Source organism: Pundamilia nyererei, unplaced genomic scaffold (genome assembly GCF_000239375.1).
Source record: "Pundamilia nyererei isolate P.nyererei 1_Seehausen unplaced genomic scaffold, PunNye1.0 scaffold00049, whole genome shotgun sequence".
Classification (NCBI taxonomy): domain Eukaryota; kingdom Metazoa; phylum Chordata; class Actinopteri; order Cichliformes; family Cichlidae; genus Pundamilia; species Pundamilia nyererei.
In genome coordinates, this window is record NW_005187450.1 from 1,661,034 (window position 1) to 1,684,096 (window position 23,063).

The window sequence follows — 23,063 nt, forward strand, 5'->3', positions numbered from 1 at the left end:
AGATAGATATATAGATATATAGATATATTATATATAGAGGATCTGTCTTCCTTACAGTAATAGCAGTTTGTCTTTTCTCCATCAAGGGCAGAAAATTACCTCCCATGATGACAGCTGAGATCAAGCAAGTGCTAAATTAGTGTATTTAAAGAACTATTAATTGGGAGGCTTTTATTATCCTAATTGGCATCCTTAATTGGTAATTTAGTAAAAGCATGTGCACTGGGATTGTCAGCTTGTGCCTAAAAACATTTATAGAGTGTTAAAATTACTTGTAAGAGAAGGCAAGGCAGGTTGATTTGTAGAGTTCATTTGCTCGAGGCAATGAAATTTTGACTCTCTGGTTATAAAACACAAGAAGGCATTACGATCTAAAAAAAACATGAGGTAAAATTAAAGACAGTGCCTAATCAGTGCTTATTATCTATCTCCATATCTGTTTTCCAAAACCATGTATATATCTTACTAATTTCAGACTTTTTCAATGAATTTGTTTCTATGGGTTTAACCATGTAAGCAGCAATGTTTTTAAGGGTTTTTAGAAAATGTTGAAATGGATTTAGATGCATGGCTCTATTCTCGGTTCTAAATTATTACCACACACTGGCTCATTATGCTAAAATTTGGTCTTGGAGCATGTATGCAAGCAGGGAGAACCTTTCAACATGCTCAGTTGCTCTTGTCACAGGGGAGATTGGAATGAGCGCGTTAGTGGAGCGCCCCTGGTGCGGTCTGGAGAAATGAAAAAGCTGGCATGTGTTATGTCACGCCTGCAGCTTGTGTGCTTAGATCAAAACACTATTAGTCTCTTTGTCTTGTGCCACTATTTGAGGTAGAATCTTGGCTGGGGAATACACTGGCACTTCCTTTGCCTCCTGCGGTGTGCCATTTGTGGGGAAGACGGAAAAAAAATATTTGGGCATACATAAAATCTTTAGCTAAAGAAAGTTTTGTTGTTACTCATCATATGCAAATAGATTCTTCTGTGCTTCGTCAACATTGCACTTGTGTTGAATTCTTATACGTAGTACAATAATTAATACAGTGAGAAGTACAGTCACATTTAAATTGTGCAAGGCACTACAAATACAGAAATGGCACCATGTTAAAATTTAGCAAAACCCATAGTGACAATGAAAACAAAGCATAGTCAATATCTACATACCTTTATAAAAATAAAGTAAAAAAAACATCTAAAATACTTGTAGTGCAGTGAAAAAGTATATTTAATACTTGACAAAAGGAACCTGTGAAAAAGCTAAATGCAGTTTTGAAATAATCTTTTCATTAATAAGTAGGTTAAAAGATCTCAAAAAAAAGTGACACATCAACACACGAAGTCACCGACGTCTGTCAGCTAGGAAAAGGTTACAGGACCATTTCTAGCCATTACTCACACATGAAGAAAACTAGAGAAAAAGTAGTGAGCCTTCCCAGCAGTAGCCAGCCTACCAAAAATTTAGTATTACATGACTCATCCAGGAGGTCACAAAAGAACCCAGAACAACATCTAAAGAACTGCAGCCATACTTGCCTCAGTTAAAGTCGTGACTCAATAATCAGAAAAAATTGGAAATATGGAATTCATGGGAGAATTCCAAGGAAAACAAACACTGCTGACCAAAAACAACACAAAAAATCCTGATAACCTCGAGACTGTTGGGTAAATATTCTCTGGACTAATGAGACAAGAAGGTTTGAGTCCCCTTACACCTGGTGTAAAACTAACACATCATTATATAATAAGAACATCATAGTAACAGCCATTTATAGTGGTGGTAGTGTAATGGCCTGGCTGCTTTGTTGCTTCAGGATCTGGATGACTTGATGGTACCATGAATTCTGCTCTCTACCAGAAAATCCTGAAGGAGAATGTCCAGCCATCAGTTTTTGCCCTGAAGGTCAAGCTTATTTGGATTATGCAGCAGGACAATGATCCGAAGTACACCAGCAAGTCCACCTCTGGATGACTAAAAAACAAAAACAAACTAAAAAAAAAAAATAAAATGAAGGTTTTGGAGTGGCAGAGTCAAAGTCTGGACTTCAACCTAGTTGAAATGCTTTGGCATGGCCTTGAACAGGCCAATTATGCTTGAAAACCCTCTGATGTGGCTGAATTATAACAATTCTGCAAAGAAGAGTGGGCCAAAATTCCTCCACAGTGATGTGAAATACACACTGCCAGTTATCATAAGAGCTTTATTGCAGTTCTTGCTGCCAAGGGTGGCACAACCAGGTAGAAGGTTTTGGAGGCATTTACTATTTCACATAGAGCCAGGTAGGTTTGGATAGCTTTCTTTTTTCTCTAATAAATTGAATTATCATTTTAAAACTGCATTTTGTATTTACTTGGGTTATCTTTGTCCAATATTAAAACTTGCTGGATAATGTGAGGCACTTAAATGTAACAAATATGCAAAAAGAAATCAAGAAGGGGCCAAAGACTTATTCACCGCACTACTATCTACTCCATTATCAGTGGCACTTGTCTGGGAGGTGCTTGTTAAACTTTGATTTGTGTGTGGTGAATCCAAGAATGCAGGACATAGAAATAATTTCACATTTGCTACTACTACCAGTCTCAAGTTGAGCATCACCACAAAATAAATTTTGAATGACCGAAGGCACTCGGAGCTGTGAGATGAGCCACATGTGCAAGGAAAACACTGATCGAGCTGGTGTCTGCAGATTAAGTGAAGCCACAGCTCAGGTGATTAAAGATGCAGCATTGTATGCCATTCCTCCTGGTCTTGTCTCATTCCTGCAGAGTGTGGGAGTCTGGCCTCATTCATGATTCAGAGCTTGGGGGCCGGGAGGGGATGGAGGGAGTGCATGTGCGTGTGTGTGGGGGATGCTCTTGCTTCTTAGTGTGAATTTTATCTTCATCTGGACTCTCCAACCACAAAAGGGACCCAGAGTAACCTTCTATTAATATATTTTTAAGCCCTAAAAACTGATGACAGCTAAAAGATCGGGTGTAGGGGAGAGGGTCGAATCAGTTGCCATCACTGTCAAAGTGTGCGGTTTACTGAACTGTAGTCTATGGTTTATAAGCTCCAGCTGGTGCTGTCAGAGAACAAGAGGATGAGTGGTGTCACTTTGACAACGCTGAAATTTGGAGGAGTGCTTTGTCTCTACAAATCTGAAGCTTCCCTGGAAGCAGCTGCGTATCCTCAAAAGTAAAACGAAACACTCGGTTTTGCATTCAAAGTTCTTTCTGCTGTTCTCTCATAAGCTCCTTTAAGTCAGAGAAGATTTCAAGTTTAACTCATTAGCTGATTGACAGAAACCAAACAAGCGCGATTTAGTCACTGAAGTAAATTTTTAAGCAAAGATGCCAAATATTTGATGGGCGTAGCTTCTTAAATGTGGGTATTAGCTGATTTTTCCCGTCTTATATGCGCAAATAAATTCCGTTTCCTTGGGTTTTAAAACAGACAAGTTCACTGGGTGGGTGGATACTTGAGCATTTGGCTGCTGATAAGACTGCTGGTTTGACATACCATATGCCAGAGACACACTAAGGAAAACGATGGTTGGAGCTCATTAAAATTATTGTGGCCATGTGTAATGAACTTGCTAACTGTCTTTGAAATGGTTGCCTTGAAGACAGGGATCTGGACTTTGCCCACTTGCAGTCAGTTGCCATCTTCAAAGTGATTTTGGTTCTTTAAGATGGTGTTACCACAGCAATAAGGTACTCAGTCTGCTATCAGTTTCAGGGGTCAACTTGGCAATTATTGCAATCCGCTTGTCATAATATGACAATTAACTGTGATAAATAAGTAAAAGACACAAATCTGTTGCTGTCTATATATGGCAAGAATCACACCAACTACTTACATTAAGAGTCCAACCAGAAGCTCATAGTTAAATAAAACAGAGATTCAGAAATTCCTCCACAAATAGTGACATAGTTGCTGTAAGCTGGCAGTTTAACTGTATGATAACATAGGTGCTCAGCAACATTGCTTTAACGTAGGGAAATACAACCAGCTGGCAGATAGCTGAGCCAAGTCGTTGATGAATTATGCTCATTAGTGCGGATTGATTGCAATGTGTTGTCTTAGTCACACAATGATTGGAGAAAGGTTGTCTCCCACCCAGCAACCACTTTCAATTGCCTTGCTATGATATACAGTGATGTAGCTGACCAAAGAAAATCTTGGTGAAGTCATGCCTAAGTTGGTTGATTGGTTACAGAAAAAAAGAAGCTTTTTGTCTGTATTTAACTAAATCTGCCACATTGCAGATCAATTAAATGTAGAGCCTTACTCTTTTAGCTTAAATTAAATAATTTACAAAATCCAGTGTTGTATATTAAAGAATTTCCACATAGTTATTTTATTTCAGTCATAACAACAAACTCAACATATTCTGGCTCATATTTGTATATATTACCAAAAACATAAGAATGCAGACTCAATTCTGGATCGCAGCACAATAATTTTAAGTAAAACTGTTAATCAGCCTCATGTCCTGAGCCGTAACAGTTCCTGTTGTGTATCGTTTTCCATTTGATGGCAAACCGTCCAGCTCGGTTTGAACGCGGCTGCTACTCTAGTCTCTTGAGCCTTCAAAGCTGTGTAGAACAAATTTAGACCAAACAGCAAAATATGTCAATTCAGATATTTTCAGTCTCAAAGCTTCAAAACTTTGCAGGGTTTTCTCTTTATCAAAGTAACATGGACGATTTGGTTGGATGAGCTCTTGTCAACCAGCCGACCTGAAAGCTTCAGGCTAATAACTTGACGAGTGACAAGAAGAAGACAGCGCTGTTAGTGAGTGTTTGCGTGTCATCTCACTTGCTTGAGAGAAGAAATAACAGGGTCCCCCAGCTGGTACTGGTATAAGGTTATTGTGGCAAATGAGTATGCAAACCATTTCAAATATTCTGATTGGATTTGTACTGAAAAACTGGTTAAGGCATTAGTCAAAAAGAAAGAAACCATACAAATGTGTGTTCTTCATTACATGCAGTGCACCTGTTTTATTCTCCTTTACTTTCATCTGCATATGTGCAGTGAGAGGCTGACTTTGCGGCTGCATTCCATTTAAGTGTTGTTGAGTTTGTGCAAATTGGGTCAGGAAATGTTTAGGCCAGGACTGTCATTCCAGGCCTTGATCATAATCCATTTTTCAAACACGTGCTTTTTTTCCAACGACATGAAAGAGGTTGAAACTTGAAAGGCAAAGTTTGAAAGCCTTCCTTATCATTAACTTTCATCTGATAAAGCAAACAAATGAGAGAATCAATTTGTGATGAAAGTAAGTCATTGGCCTTGTCGCGACCACTTAAGGTCACGAGGCTAATCAATTTGCACTGAATAGGAAGTCAAATGCTGGCCACGACTCAACTCCCCTAGACATCATCTTAGTGCTGAGCTTCTTTGGATCAAAAGGCTTTCTTTTGTCCCTCCACTAACCCTGTTGTCTGATGTCTCGTGTCTCGAGGCTTGCAGCCTAATAGAGATCAAAAGATTGGTGTTAGAGGCCAGCAGATAGTAGCTTTTTTGAATGGGGCCTCCCTCTCAGTAGTTCACACATTCCGGTCATGTTCAGTTGTGTTGCTGTCAGGGCAGGATAAATTAATTTTAGATGACCAGACTGTAAAACGTTTAATGGCTGACAAAACAATTACTTGAACATTTTTTAAAAAAACATGAAGCGTTTGTCGAAATGCGAGTGTCAAATTGCAGTGACAGTTCAATCTGCAGCCCGTGGTGACACACACGTTTACTTTAGTAGCCAAATTAAAACTGTACACATGCACGTTACATTAGATGTCGCCCGGACATTGAAGTAGCAATGCGCAAGTGTGCGGCTGGAATTTTTAAAGACTACTATTTTTTCAATTAAAGACATAATGTTGAGTAATTTATTCAGCACATTTCTCACAATTATTCGCTCAAAGGAGGCACATTCCAAAAATATCCAGGAGCCCTTGGAGGGATTTGAAGTGTCTCTGTTTTATTAATGAAAGCCAACATTTACTCCTGACATTTGCATCGTAATAACTGCGAGATAAGTTGGAACTAAGATGACTCTCTAAACCCAATCTCCATAATGAGATTTATAGGGGAAAAGTGTTGCCTTTAATGGTTAAGTACATGCAGAAGGAGGAATAGTGTAGGCAAATGTGTCAGGGACGCAGTTGATATATTCACATAAGCATCAGTATGCTCTATCATGCTTTTCAGCGGTGCAAGGATAGAAGGCGCGCATATAACTGAGAAAGCGTAATCGTTCAGTTGTCTCTGCTTTTTTGGCACGCGGCTCCTGATAGACTACACTGTATGTTCTTATTAATTCCCCCCCCTCTCATTTATTTCAGCATGCTTATGGTTTGGAGTCAGAGGAAGCTTTACCATCAGTCAGTTAAATGTTCCAGGGAGAGTCGCTTTGAACAAAGGCAATGGCTAATTTCCCCCCTTCATCCTTTTTCACTCCATACGCAGCCTCACGTACGCAAACATTTATCTGCTGCTTTATCAGAAAAGATCTTGGCTATCACCATGTTAGGGATGTATGTGTATTTAAACAAATAAACAGGCTGCATCATTGTTTATCAGTGACGGGAGGAGTGCGACTTATTCTCATATCACAACTTGTTTGGGACTTCATTTAAGTAAGAAGGAGAGATAAATTACAGTTTAGCCTTTAAGAAAATCAATTGCAAGTCTCCCAGGGGGACTGAAAATGTTTTTGTACTGTGTACAGTCAGCGCTTTGTGTCAGACGTACATAATCCCCCTTGTTCAGGCAGAATCCAAGAGCCAGGACGCTACTTTATTACGTGCTAGGGATGTGTCTGACAACCAGCGTGCTTTTTGTTTTGTCTCAGTAAGTTTGAGCACAAGTGAGCAATCCCTTTATGTTTCTCTCGCAGCCGTGATCCCTATTATGAAACGTTGAGCACACTTAAGCAAACTCTGCAACAGTGGAAGCCTTTTGTGCACCACAAGATCTGCAGCTAAAACAAAAAGCACCTGCCAAATATTACCTGTTACCTAAAATACGTTTTCTACATGTTAACATTAACTTCTTGTTTTATATGTCACAAACATGGACAGTAATGGTTCTCATGAAATCCATCCAACTGTTTTGAATCGAGATTAGAGATTTTGAATGTTTAATGGTTTCCTCCCCTTTGCTTTCTTTCTTCTTCTTTTTTTTTGACAGAACAACAGTGAAAGTGCTGGAAAGGACAAAGCTGTGATTCTACACACCTGTGATTGGAAGTGAGCTTTTATTGACCTGAGACCATTAAAATGAAGTTGCTATGGAAACTTATAGTGCTGCTGTCATTGGTGGAGCGCCTGGCAGGTAAGCCTCCCAAACGTGTATTCTTGTCTTGATGCCTATGGTCTATGTTGAATTCAGAACAGATGGCTCTTAAAATTAAAACAGAAAAATAAAAGATTTTTTTAAGGAAAAGAGTGCCCAAAGCTTTGAACAATTTTACAAATGTTAGGAAATGTTCATGTTGCTGTTCCTTTCATTGGCAGCTCAAGGCAAGAAAATCGACAATCTCTCAGTTGTGCATAGCAACTATTTCTCTCTTTCTCTTTTTCTTTTGTTTTTTCCCAGGCATTGCATCCTGTTGCAAAAAACAATCAGCCAGGTTTCCATCTCTGAAAGGCAGCCTCTTTCTATCAGTTGAGCGTGCAGTCATTCATTTTAAATAGCGCCTCAATTGTTACCTAAATGAGATCGCGCCGGTCGTAGTACTGGAATCTTGCTTTGTGATCTTGCTTTTAATGAGAAACCTAATTTTCCTCCCTTACAAATTTTTCGGGGTCAAATGGTAGCTCTCTGCAGAATGTCAGAGTTTGAAACTGAGAGCAAGATGAATAAGGGCTTTGTTGCATGAGCACAGTATCTTGAGGAATGAGTAATCTTTCATGTTGCCTTGCTCAAAATCAGCAGCCCCTCCTCACAGCTGGGACCTAAAATAATTAGTGTGCGTGCATGTGTTTGTGACTGTCACTGTGTGAATTTACGTGCACACGCGGGTCTTTTGTTTTTTTCTTTTTCAAAAGCGCGACGGCATGTCGGCACCTAAAATTGCCTACATGGCAATTAGCACCACTTATCACTAATTCCAATACACATCAGTGGACGTCTAATGAGGCTTTCCTCGGGGAGCTGTGACTTGCTATGGGATTACAATCTATACCACAATTCTGGACTGCATATTATGGCCTACTTAGGCATTCTCTTAAATATACAGACAAGACAGTGTCTTTGACATCGATGGAAACCCTGGAAGAGTTTTGATGTCAGACAAACTGCCTACAGGAGACAATTTAGGGCTGCAGTCTGCGCAGTCACAAAATTTGCTCTTGCAATCACGAGCTGCAGAACCCACATTCAGACGTTGCTATTCAAAGCAATTTAACGCTTAACAAAGGAGCAGAGGGCAAATCGTTTCTGAAAAGCATTGTGTTGCACGCCCCTTGCTTCAGTCCTGAGCCTGACATTCACAGTTGGTAACACAGAGTAACTGAGCATTAATATTCAGTGTGGAGTTACATTACATTGTTCTGCTTACGATAGAAAAGCATGGTGCAATGTAAGTACAGACCTCCAAAGCCTCTGTGTTCTACAGAAGACATGATCATTCTTTCAGCATGCAGACTTGAAATACTTGGTAGAGACAGTACTTGGTAGGTTATTTATCCAGACTCTGTTTTCTTTTTAAGAGTAAGCATTGGCTGTGTGGGAGAGCAGTAGGGCCAAGGGGAAGTTATTCCCATAGTGAGTTTATCTGAAGTTAACCGCCTCTCCCCCTATTGCTCTCTGAAGGTTTCAATGTCCGGTTGCATGGGTGTGCACTATATACAGGAGTGAGTGAGTAAGACAGAGTGCAAGAGAGCAATCATGATGCAGTTTGCCCACATAGATGCAGCTAACCTTCATACTAGGGATACACCAGTCCAATATTTGGATTGGTCTGATCCTCAGAAAACACATTTGCATCGTCTATGGGGCTAAACTGAATTCTAGGATTTCAGTGTTTACGAAGCTATGCTAAGTAAAACCACAAGCACTGCATGTGGTTGTTAAAGGCAGAGCTATCATATCATAGGGATGGGGTCAGCAGTTGAGGGTATTTCACACCTGCAGTACTGACAGGTTTTTGACTTGATGCCAAACTTTGGTCAAGTGAGCGCAGTGAGATTAGGAGTAAGGAAATGAGGAACTAGCATGATCATGAATGGCAGCGGCCTGCATTAACCTAATGACTCTCACACTGAGCTCTAACATGTGAATAATATATATTTTTAAATTGTATTTATTTTTGTTTAATTAATCAATCAGATGGTTTTCATTACATGTTCATTGCACAATTTTCCTTAAGAGAAAGAAGTTAACGCTGTAAAAGGTTTCCACAGGTGACCCTGTTAAAGGATGAGTTATATTTGCAGCTGCCTCTGTCTCTGGATCACGGAGTGGACTTTTGGTGTGGTGCCGCTGAGCTATTGGTAGGCTGTCCGCTCTGCATCGCTCTCTGTGTGATTACTGTGCAGATTTCATGAGGAGCACGAGCATGTTGCCTCAGCTTCTGGTCTGACATCTGAGGTGGGGGAAGCTAGCAGGGACCAACACAGAATGTCAGTTGCTCCTGTGGAATGGTCTTTTAGGTCAAAAATACCCATACAGCGTACACTATGTCCTCCACCATGTCCACCTGTTTTTTTGTAATTTGGTGCATCTGCTCTGTCACGTTCCTGGGTCTGTTGATCCAGCGTTTTGAGTTTTAGTTTATTTGGATGTTATGTTTAAGTTCTTTAGGGTAGCTAAGTTCATTTGTTTATTAGTTTTGTTTATTAGTTTCTCTTTGTGTTTTCTACCCCTGTGTTTAAGTTTCCCTCTCCCTGTTTCCCTCTTCTGTTGTCAGTTTATATTGTCTTGTCTGCATCTCATGTTTCCTGTTTTATTTTGAAGGTCTGTGTCCTATGTCAGTGTAGTCAGCTTTGCTTCCTTTGTCTGGTTATGTCAGACTAGTGTCTGCTGTTTCCCCATGTGTTTCCACTTCCCCTAATCACCCTTGTGTGTATTTAGTCTGTGTGTTTCTGCTCATTCTTTGTCAGGTCGTCTGTTGTTCACGCCATGTTTCTAGGTTTCATGTCCAGGTTTTTCATGTTGTTTGTTTATTTCTCCCAGTTTAGGTTAATGTTAGTTTTCTTTCAGTTTGCCTTGCCCTTTGGACTTGGGCGTTTCAGAATGGCTCTAGCACTCCACCTATGCCGGTTATGTTGAAGTACTACAGACACACAGTTTGAACTGCATGAACGAAATTTATTGCATGTATGTAACATGCCAAGATGGACGAAAGACTCCATGGAGACCCCATGATCCAAACCCAACACGAAGTCCAACATTTTGAATTGAAAATGGCAATTTTTGCAATTTCCAGGCATTGTACTTTTGTGAACTCCTCCTAGGGATCAACTTCAACTTCATATTCGGTCAGACTAAACTACAGACCTGGGCCACATTAAACTGCTTTTCAATTTTCACCACGTGGCGCCATAGCGAATTTCAATAATTTGCCATGATATTTTAATTTGTTCATATTCCCACATGCATTGTCCAATCTGGACCAAGCTTCTCAGGTTTGCGGCTCTGCTCCTGAAGACATTTCAACTGCAATATTTGACAGTGTTCACAGCATCACCTAGTGGGAACAGGAAATGTCATGTTTTACACTTTGGGGTAATGTTTCAAGGCGCATGATCCCAACAGCCTCAAATTTGTCCAGGAAAGCCTTAATGAGTTGGTCTTAGGTTACATTCAAAACTGTGAGCCTTCGTCGAAAGGCGTGGCCCTGTCGGCATGGTGAATTTTGATGTTTTACCATGAAGCACAAAATTGCTAGAACTGAAAGAAATGTTGGCCAATCTCCCCCAAACTTCACAGGCATGAGTCCCACCCTGAACAGATTTATATGACCATTGCCAGCAGTGGTTAGAGCGCCACCTAGTGGGAGCACTTACTGCTCCACTTAGATTGAGCCCCTCCACCAAAAAAAACAGTGAACCTTTATGATGCTTCAGTGTGAAAACCGTGAGGTTTCATTGAACGGCGCACCCTGGTTGCCATGTAAATCACCATGAAATAGGACATAGGTTTTGAAGGACTTGGAAAGCTCTAAAACTCATGAATCTTGGCACAGACCTCCAATGTGATGAAGGCTTTCATGTTTTATGGTCGCTTTCAAATTTGGCAGCCTTATGTAAGAAATGAAGACGTACAAATTAGTCTATTGGAACCACTTACTAAACTTAACAGGAAATCATGTATTTAAAATTTAATGTGCAAATTTGGCGACATTTTTCGCCATTTTAAGGCCTCAATCTTTCACGAAGAAGTCCCCCTAGAGATTTCATCAGATCAACATGATATTGTGCGGAACCTGAACACCTTGGTCATGTTAAATTATGAAGCTTTTGGGGTTTTGTAAAATGGTGTGGTCATGGCCGCCATGAACTACTAAACTGCTGTAACTCAAAGGCACATTGTCCAATGTCTCCCAAACTTCACAGGCAGGATGAGAATCGAGCCCCGAACACATTGATATGCCATTTCTCAGCAATAGTTAGGACACCAGCTAGTGCGAAGTGGAAATGCACAGTAGATTATGATCATCATTCGATCTAGATGAAAGTTTAACTGGCGATTCCACAAATGGCATGCATCAGTGTGACATGTTGGTAAATGGTATTCTCCATTGTCACCTAGTGGGCATAGGAGATATTGGGCAGGGCTCGACTCCACCGCGATGCGACGGCCCTCTCTGCCTTCAGCTTTAATTTAAAATTGCTTTTATTTGAAGTTCAAATAAATCACATGTAAAATTATCCATGTACTATGTTAAATAATATGTAATTAATAGTCAAAATGATCGTTTTTATGGTTTATGCCTTACTTTGTCCCCTTGTATCATATTGATACTCAGCGTTGACAGATACCCAAAGCCAAAGATTACACCTGATGAAGCTGGATTGTTGTATCACTACTTAACACAGCAAGCAACTTCAAACACTGGATCAAAGGTTTTTATGTGACTCTGTGGTTCTGTCATACTGTCTTAAAACAGTCAGTGGAGCATCATAAAAATTTATTACTCATGTTTTATTGAGAAATTCCATTTTTATTATGAAGTAAGTCATTACACGTAAAGCCTTGAAGGAAAAGACTGAATTTGTGCTTAATTAAAAACGAAATTCTGAAATATTCAAATGAATCAAAGGGGTAGTGTACAGCAATCTGGTCATTAGGGAAAAAAAATACTCGTGTGTCTTTTGTCATTTGCTGTGGATAGCAGCTTGCCAAAAATGATCTTCTATTGATGCAAAATATTAATTTGAAAGAAAGAGTACTTTATTGGTCCCCGTAGGGAAAATCCCTCTCTGCATTTAACCCATTCACTCAGTGAAGCAGTGGGCAGCCATTGGGCGCCCGGGGAGCAGTGTGTAGGGACGGTACCTTGCTCAGGGGTAACTCAGGGTAGCTGTTCAGGGGAATCGAACCCCCGACCTTCCGATCATGGGGCCACCACTCTACCTACTGAGCTATCCCTGCCCTTTGAACACTTTATTCAAAGTTCTACAAATTTACAAGCATCTGCCTAAAAATAATTGGCAGGAGTACAATCCTAGAAACTTCTATAGTCGGCATTGAAGGAGAACAATTTTAGCAAAGCTGGATACAAAAACACATAATCCCATTAAGCTGAAAGGTTTAACCAGCAATCAAATGTTTGTTTGTTTTTTCTCTTCACAATAACTGACAAATAACATTGGAAGAATCTACCTTATGTATAAAATTGGGCGTCTTCCCCTTTTAAGAAGTCATATATTTTGACTTTTATTGTCACAGCCAAAATGCACAGCCAGTAGCTTGGCAAAGCAGTGGTGTCACTGAGGCTTGCACACGATTTTCTGTAGTTTATATGTTGTGGAAACCTGTAAGAAACCAGTGAAAACAACAGTTATGAGGGATTGTGTTTCAAATTGAGGGACCAGGTTTGAATGAACACATAATTACCTTGGGGCATCTTGGAGTCCTACCTGATATAAGAGTAACCACAGACAAATACTCTCTGATCAGCAGGTTAGTTGATAAAGTTGGCTAATTTGGGCTCACAGATCATTTGGGCATTTCAGCAATGCTAAAATCAGAGTTTATAATCCCTGTTTGACAGCCAAAGCATGATGTGGTATACAAACACCAAACAGGTTTCAGTGCACCAACTTAAAGGCTCACCCAAAAATCAGTTTTATTACTTGTTTTTCATAGTTGAGAATAGTAAACTAATGCCCGACACAGGTTGCTTAAATATAATCAGGATTTTGCAGACTGCATATTGATATGTTTACTTTTCAAAGCATATCATTATAAACATATTTATGATTTTTAGCAAAACTGCGCTCCCCTAATTGTGTAACGGGGGATCCATTTGCTCTGCTTGCTGCATAGCTAAGCTAAGTAGAAGGGCAAAAAAAACTTTTATTAAGAAAAAACAAGAGGGAAAATAAGAAACACACACACACACACACATTAATGTTGCTTACCTCGTTTATATGCATTTGTTTCATTTGAGCATACTTTGTTGGGAGTCTTTGCTGGGATTTTTCCTAAGCTCTTTGTTTCACTGTGCACTTTGACAAGTGTGCAAAGCCCCTTCTCTTGACACAACAAGCAGAGGACGACTGGTAAAATTAAGATAACAATACTGATTGCTCCAAGTGCTGTAAATACTGCTCTTTACTGCATTTAGCAACAAATGACAAGTGCAAAACTGATCTGATACAAAAATTAAACAACAGCCAGTGTGTTTGCAATTGCCATTTTATTTGCCAATAGGATAGTGGCAGTCAACAAAAGCTCACATAATGAAAATGTTTGACTGAAATATGGATTTGTATTCCCAACAAAACTTTTTAGTGTAGATTGGGTTCTTTAAGATTTTTTAAGATAAACCTGAATTTTGTTTTTCGTTACAGCCAGCTATTACTCTAAATTGAAAACATGTTTTAAAATACACATTTTACTGACACCAAATGGCTTAGTGACGCAAGTGAAAATGAAACCTTTAGCTAGCAGTCTAATACAAAGTAATGGAACATCTTTCATTTTCCTTTGTACCCTCATGTATGAATCTAAGACGTGAGTGGAGTTTCAAATATTGACTCACTCACTGATTCATCAGTACATGGCAAAGCCTTTAGGAATCCTCAAGCAAGATCTCAGAGTGTCTTTGAAGTTTTCTATACAGATATGTAAAGATGTGGACTGTTCCTCCCTGTGAATATTCCTTCCATCAAGAATAATAAATAACGATTTTGAGAATCTATCCATCCATTCATTTTCAAGTCACAGCAGCAAGAGACTTAACAGGGTATTCAAAGAATCCCCCAAACACCTGTTTCTAGCTTTGTTTCGGGAACCTTAAATGTTCTGTGGGTCATACTCTGGGGTCTTCTCCCAGCTGGATGTGCTCAGCAAGCCTCCAATGGAAAGTACCCTATCCTAATCAGCTTCCTATACTACCTGGAAAAAAAGCAGCGTCTTTACTGTAAACTCCCTTTGGAAAGCTGGTACCCGCAACATTATGGAATAAAATCAATTTGAACCCAAAGGTCACGATCTTAGGTCAGGAACATAAAAGCGATCCTTGGCCCAGGAGCCTGTTGAATACTTGAAGTCAGAGCATATCCTTAGTCACCATCATGAAGAGAGAGCAGTTAAAAACCTGACAATCTATCATCCATTGGAAATGTACCTGACTTTGTACCACTTTAGTTACACAAGGAGTGGGGTAGGGCTGTTCGATATAACAATATATATCGGATGACGATATAAGAATGTCTATCGTTTCATTTTACACTATCGTTTGTTTCGTGGTGTCGCAAAATAAACTGTTTACAGCAATATTTTTTCATCTTTTTGATGGTCACTGTAGTGGCTATATTAATTTCCTAAAGTTCTCTCTTTCTCTTATATTTTATATAACCACACTACTTATGCGTTGTCGTTAGCAACAACGACGGTAACACCATCGCGTGTCCGCTTGTTTATGTTCCACATAAACCTTTCACAATAAAGCTCAAGATCCTGTTGAGACTTTTTCAAAATAAACTGAATCACGTGAAAAAGAATATTAATTACGGATGAGAAGTAAAAAAAAGAGCTGCCAGGTGCTAAAAAATAAACCTTAGACTCAAACGTTAGAACAGACTTTTCCCCGCAGCACGCCGTGTAATAAATACTCACAAAGAAAACGGCGGCCTTTACAACTTATGTCTAAAAATGTATAGTTTCATGCATCGGTTAAAACACTCGACTCCAGCTACATGACGCCCAGCTGGAAACACTTCACGCAAGTCGAGCTGCCCGAGATTCACAGAATTTACAGAAAATGTTACATTTTTGTGATTTATATCGTTATCAGGGCAATAGAATTGTTATATCGGGATATGAGATTTTGGTCATATCGCACAGCCCTAGAGTGGGGTCATATCAGTGTCAGCAATACCTCATGCCACTCACAAGTTTCCCAGGGTGGATATAGTTGTAGCACTCCTCACAAAACTTCCCACAGTGTAAAAGAGCCCACTGTTCCATGGCTGCTGCTTCTCCTGAGCCCACAGCTTGACAGTCAGTTGAAGCCTCCTTTGCATCACCCTGGAATAAAACTTTAGTGAGGCTAAGCTGTATGACTCCCTGATAACTGGATCACATCAACCCTCCCTCTTTTTACATGCATCTTATAAATACATTACCAGTAATATATATCTGCGATGGAAGAAAAACAGTAGCTTGGAGAACTGCTGTGAGCAGACATTGACTTTACTTTTTGCGTCACAGCATGTCAGCATTCCTGTGCACGAATGTAAACAGCTTATGTTTGTTACCTTGTGTAGCAGCAAAGATGCAATTGTAATTATTTTCTTAAATTATCATCAAATTAGTTTTTATTCGAAAGAATGAATGAAAATGATTGGTTTTCCCCAGTCATTTATTTTCAGGGATTTCTTTGTCATAACTGACTCATATAGCGTAGTTTATTAGAGCGTATGCAATCATAAACAAGACAAATACAATATTTTACACAGATTTCACACTATATTCCCATATGGAAAAGAAATAGTAAAAACGTATATGATTTACTCATGAAAGTGGCCACTTTCTCATTACTTTCATATATTGTTTTAGTAAGTTTCCAAAACATACAAGTTTCATTATATAATTCTTCAAGGGTTCTTATACCTGTTTTCACACAAGACAGATACAAACTTTATAAGATTTATATATATCTTTTCCATATGGGTTATCACTGTATATTAGGTTTTTAGTCTGTAGAGAAAGAAAGAAATCTATACTACATTGACGAAAATTAAAACCAAAAATGGTCAGGCATTCATGGCTGTGGTTAAAAACATTCTACACATTTATAATAAATATCCCTATTACTATATCTTGACATCTGATGGTTGACAAATGACCTTCTTACTCATGTACAGGAGGAAACTTGATTAAACTAGATGAAAATATCCTTCTCAAAACAATATATACCTGTCTTTATGTAGACATTCAATATACAACAGAGAACAACAAAGAAATAACTTTAATTTGTTACTCCCGTATATGGACTTGGACCTAATCAATTCTGTTTCCCCAGTGTACACAGCTCTGGAAACACTTGGTGCAATTGGTGTTATTGCATTTGAGATGCAGTAGCTTTGATTTGCTAGAAGATGTGGTGACATGGTTGGAACATTCATGTCACATTTCTCTTACAACGACAGTGTAAGTGAAAATGCAGCACAGCACAGCACACCCCAGCTGATAGTCACAGCAGTATTGGCTGGCACATTTTTTTATTAGCTCTGTTAACTCCTGTTTTTCTTTTTATGTATTTGCAGTATTTCTCTGTAAGTTTGTAGCACTTGAATCACAAGACTGTGTTAATTTTCCCTCTCTTTTCTAGTGAAGTTTCTAATTATTTTATTCTTTATAGTTCAATATTTTGGTTTTTCATGAATTAAAAAAAAGACTACCACATTTTTCAAGCCTTTGAATAAGATTTGATCAAACTCATACTGTGCTTGAAATAACCTGAACCAAACTGAGTAGCATTTGCTGTTCCTAAATGACAGACCTTAAAGATGTACCTTATCGGCCTGGACAGCGGGGAAGATGCCTTAAAAAGCAAGATTGGCTTTTTTTCATTTTTTTTTTATTTGATGCATAAAACCCTGAGCTGAAACTAATGGATTTGGGGCCTCACAAACGGCCGATACCTCCCCCACAGCTGACTCCCCATATGCCTATTTATTCATGCTGAGGTAAGCTGGAGGAATTCATTTGCTGTCAGCTAGTATTGAATTTGAGATTAGTTTTTATTTCAGCCTCTGAAACAGCTCTCTCTGCCTTCCACTTTTGCTCCGATGCTGAGTCTTGTGTTGTCTGAGGAGTCTTAGAAAACACGCGCGTATCACCATCTGGCAGCAGGTGACAGATATGAGCAAAGCCGGCTTATTTCATAATGACCTCCAGCTTTATCCTGCGGCATTCCCCAGCCAACTTCCTGTTAGGATTCTGGATCACTGCGCTTCTCTGATAGAGAACTTTTATCTTTTTACTTTCTGTATTTTATGGGTCTTGGTGTTGGACCTGCTATCAGATTTTGACAGCCTGGTTTTAGCATGACTTTGACTTTTTTTTTAATGTCTTACAAGGCGTAACAGTCTGTCAACCAGAGTGTCAGTACTGATTTTAAATTGAAAACTTTCTGTTGTCCAGATGTCTTTTTTTAGGCCAGCAAATATACCTCCAAAATAACGCCTTCCTGGGAAGAAAAGAAATTTCTCACTGATTTCTTGGGCCTGTGGATTTCAGACTGGTGTAGCGTGTAGAACCTTAATGTTCGATTACCAGAAAGCAAGCTTGACAGTCATTCTGCATTCCCTACCGCATCTTGCTTTCATTCCCGTTAAGGCAACGAAAGAGTTTCAGAGAGTTTGCATCAGTTTGAACTGAGCCCCCTAGGCACAGCCCCAGGAACTCAATCCCTTCTCATTATTCTTATTCACCCTTTTAATAACAGTTGCCATGGTGCTGGCAACGATCAGGTAAGTTTAGCACCATAACCAAACATACAGTACTGTGCAAAAGTCTGGAGGCACCCTCCAATTCTTTGTATTGCAGTCCCAAAGAGCCAGACCTTCTTTCAATTTTTAAACTGGTGTTAAACAAGTTCTCTGGCCTTTGTGAAGGTCTTTCAGAGTTTTCCTTTGTTGCTTTTTCACTCATTTTCAGTCCAGTCCTTGTACCTGAAATGATTTAGAAGAATAATTTTGTTTGTTTATTAAATCACTTAACACTGACCTCTGAATCAATCAAAGATAAAAAGGCACCCAACTCAATTTATGAACCAATGCTATGTCCACACATAACAGACAACTGAGCAAAGAATATTTTTTAAATGGTATCTTTAGCAACTTTAATACTAGCAGCCTGTCACAAAAACAGTTGAATGTATAAAAAATGCCAAAGATAACACAGTTTGACAGACATAAAATATTTTTTTACATGAACAAGGTGATTTTCAAAGAGCTATTGGTCGAAATGTTGTCATATCTCAGCATGGTGTGCAAAGTGTACTTTAAAAAAATGAGGAAACTGGATAAGTGGAGGACAGAAAAAGAAGTGGCATACTTAAAAAAAACAACAACCCAAAAACCCCAAACATCTACAGCAGATGAACAGTATTTGGAAATCATGTCCTTAAGAAATAGGTCAATAAATTCCGCCCCATCGGTTGATCCATCTACTGTTCACTGAAGCCTTAACAGAAATGGTCTCAGTGGAAAGGTGACCCTAGAACACTATCGCTGGGTGATTTACACCCGAGAAAATACATTTACATGATTTCTCACTCCTGCAGCTGTTTGCGTGTCGAGGAGCCTGTGCCATCACCAGGGAAGTCTCAAATGTCCCAGGAATGGGTGGACCAAACACCAGCTTTCCAGAGTCATTATTTTGTTTTATGTTTTATTTTTCATTTTGTTAGACATGGCACAGTTGAAAGTAAAAGAAGACCACTCTAATTTGTCATGTGTTGTCATATTTTGATATATTTGATTACTTTTCATTGGTTATATTATACCGGGTAAAAATCACCCGGCATTAGTGATCGTGTTACTATTTATAGCGATAGTGTTCTAGGGTTAAGGAAGCGAAACCAGGAGAAACAGGTGAGATGTTACATGGGAACTAAACTGAAAATCAGTCGCAACAGGTTTGATTAAATTATGAATCAAATTTGAAAAATTTGATTCAAATCGTTGTCAACATGTAGGGAGGTGAGGAGAGAGGTACGACAGTGAGTGCCTGCAGCCATCTGTGACACATGGTGGAGGCTCTGTTATGATATGGGGCTGCATTTCAGCCAGTGTTGTTGAGGATCTTGTCATAATTGATGGGATTAGGAAAAAAGTGTCAACACACTAACAGTGGAGTAAAAGCGGACTTGGATAGAAAAACACAAAGAAGAACACTGGGCTGGCCTCCCCAGAGCCTAGACCTGAACATTATTGAAACAGTATAGCATCATCGTGACTGAGAAGAGAACAAAAAGCATCCAAAGAAGAAGAAATCTGGAAAGATATTCCTGAAGACTGTTTATGCAAGTTACAAGAAAGTTTGCTTAAGAGATTTCATGCTATATTTAAAAATGCAGTTGGCTTTCAAGCTCCAAGGATGTTTGCACATGCTTTAGTAAATTACTTCATCCATTTCCCATTTTCCTTGCAAATTCAAAGAAATGTGAGGTGGCTTAAGACATATGTTGAAGATAAATGTTTATCTTATTGAAATCAGAATCATAATACGTTATTAATCCTTAAGGAAATTATGTGGTTAAGATTGCTACAAGACAATACAAACAGTAACAGACTGAAGTAAATTAAATAATAAAATATATTACAAAGTTACAAAATATAAGAAATAGCTGTACTATATACAAATAGCACAATTATAAATATTTAGAATATTACAGATATTAAAAATGTGGGATTTTACTCTTAAATGTAAACTGCTAAACTTTCTTATCCTTTATAGTCACTTTAATAAGGCAAATGATTCATCTCATGTTTGTCTTCCTTTCAAGTTCCCGTGCAATTTTATTTTAATAAAGGCTGCACAATAAGGATCTTCTAGTAATCATTCATCTCTCCTTTCTGCTTTGAGGGACATGCTACATGTAACAAAGATTATAATTAGACAGCCTTTTGTTCTGTGTAACTTTCTTGAAGGGTTATGCTTGCAGAAAGGAACAATGAGGTCCCTTGTCAAACATCTCCACCCTTTGAGAGAGTTATTTTGAATCTTGAGTACTCCCAGGACTCCAGAGACGCGAGGATGATACCTGTCTCTCATACAGATTAGTTGCCCTAATGATGAAATATTCCAACTTCTGTGCCATTACTGAAATGCAAATGCTTTGTGGTAAACACAAATGAATTCCCCTTCCACCTTAAAAAGAAATGTTTATTGTAATGAAGCACTGACTACCACAGGAATCACTCTTATGCTTTTGATGAATAACATGTAATCTCTGTTGTACCTTAGTAATTAACCAGGAAACGAATGTCACACATGCTCCTGTCCTTGTTGTCTATGTTTTTTGTTCTTGTATTAAATTTTTTTTAAATCAAGGTTCTCTATTATCACTCCAGGAATTTAAATACACTGTTGTAATTAATATATATGTATTGGGTGTTTCGTCCATATAAAGCAACACATAAGGAATGAGTATTGTAACAGTTCTCCACCATCAACACAGTGCATTAGTGCACAAATACTTTAAAGTGTAATTCAAGGTGATGTGTAAAAGCACACTCACACCCTCAAATATTTCCTCCCTCTCAACTTTGGAAATCAGAGAGTCTTTTACTTTAAGTTACGAGGGTACAATTTGACATGTCAAATGAGAGAGAAAGATTCAAATTAAGTGTTTGTTATGGCATTTTACTTCAGATCTTTTATTGGCTGACATCCCCTGGGAAGGCTGCAATAGGTTTGAAGGGTTTAAATTAAATTTAAGTGTGGTGGCAGTGTGGTTTGTTTTTGACAAGTCTGTACCTTCAGATGTTTGCATTAAAGTTTTATGAAGGTTACCAGCTGATTATGCAGTACTGCAGGGATCAAGCAAGTTCTACTCACATGATCGAAAGATCCATGCATGAAATGCGTACTGTTTATGCTTCTCCTGCGTAGAATTTTCCTCCCTCGCTCCCTCGCTAGGACTTCAATATCCACTTGCTTGCAGAAAAAAAAAAACCCTGTGCAAAGTGGTTTTCAGTTTAGCAGGACATCAAAGCTGATCTAGTTTTGTTGGTTCTTCACCCAGGAAGCGGAGTCCTGCTGAGGCCCATGTTTACCAAACAACCTGGCAGTGTGGTGTTTCCCATTCGTTCTGGCGAAAGTCGCAGGGAGGTGGTGTTTAGCTGTGAGGCCCAGGGACACCCACCTCCTTTCTACAGGTAACAGCTGCAGACATGGCTTTATGCATGCTTCCCAAGTAATATTCCAGAGACGGAAAAGGTAGCCAGAAATTTTCTTAAAAACTGTACAGCATGGATATTTTTTTTATTTTTATAAACTGTGACAACTGTGATTTGTAGATGCTTGCCTCCTGCAATAACACATTTGTGTCTCTCTCAGTCACAGCCAGTACAGGCTTATTACAGTTTCCTAAGCTTCATCTCCCCTAATTCCAGTAAATTCCAGTAACTGAGTTGGACCGCTTGTATTTTTGTGCTGTTTGTGCCTGTTGGAGCCTTTTTAATAGAATCTAATAGAAAAACCATTTCTATGTTCCACTTTGGGTAAGTGAAATTCTATTAATCTGTTACTTAGCCCTAATTAAGAGGTCCTTGCATCACAGCCATACAGTTTATAAATGCAGCTTGTTAACCAAGCACACGAGTGTTGGCTGCTCTATTTTGTCATTCAAATAGTTCACTTCAAAAGCAACATAACATTAATAATAAGGCTTATATTAATCTATGGTAAAAGGATTTATCGCCTCAATAAAACTGATTTGATGTCATTGCTCATTCTTTGTGAATTATTAATTATTAATTAACTGCCCTTAGTTGCAGGTGTTTTGTATATTTGCTCTGGGGTGGCTGTAGCTCAGGAGGTAGACTGAAGGTAGAAGCTACAATCTGCAGAAGGTTTGTGGTTGTAGTCTGCATGCCAAATATCCTTGAGATACTGATTCCAACTTGCTCTCCAATGCATCCACTGGTGTGTGAATGTGTGTGAATGTTAGACAAAAAAACACTTGAGCATAGAAAAAGTGCTTGTATGATTGAGTGAATAAGGCATGTTGTGTAAAGCGCTTTGGGAGCTTCAGGAGAATAGGAAAGCACTATATAAGAATCAGTCCATTTACCATTGACAGCTTGACATTGATCTATACAGTTCAGTGAAAGAGCTTCCTGTCGTTGCTATCCCTGACCAGTGAAAAGATCAAGAGAGTCAAGCACCACCTCTCTGATGTCATTGTTGAGACTGGGTGATAGAGCGACACATTAATGGAGTTTCTTTCACACAATAGGAATAATATGACAGAAACTGTCTTTCTGCTGTAGGCTTTCTTTACAGTCCCACTGGTAAAGATGCACAGACACTGCCACGGGGCATCTGATCTGAGGTTATCACTATGATAAACATGATGCAAATCACTTGATGGATTGAGGTGCAGTAAACAGTTGCTGCAGGTTGTCCTTGTTCAGTACACATACCCTGTGTAGCTGAGGAGTCCCAGTGCTAAAAAAAAATTAATGCACAGTTCTAAAATGTTGACAAATTAAAATAAATGAGAAGCAATGATTTACTTTAAAGTGCATCAAGCGCATAAGCTATTAATTTATAATCTATCAAATGGGGCTACATAGCTGTTTTCTGGCAGGGTAATTAAATACAAATCGCAAAAACCAAGCATTTAATGTGTAATAGCTCAAAATGATCCCTCATACA

At 38.9% G+C, this 23,063-nt stretch overlaps 1 protein-coding gene across 1 annotated transcript in view; it reads left to right on the forward strand.

Annotated features, from left to right (window-relative positions):
* Positions 1-23,063, forward strand: part of cntn3a.1 (contactin 3a, tandem duplicate 1) — a 75,694-nt gene that overhangs the window by 3,019 nt on the left and 49,612 nt on the right. The window contains exons 2-3 of the mRNA XM_005732947.1: positions 7,182-7,325; positions 21,427-21,559. Coding sequence (XP_005733004.1) covers positions 7,271-7,325; positions 21,427-21,559 — 188 coding nt within the window. The 5' untranslated portion in view covers positions 7,182-7,270. The remainder of the gene's footprint in view (positions 1-7,181; positions 7,326-21,426; positions 21,560-23,063) is intronic.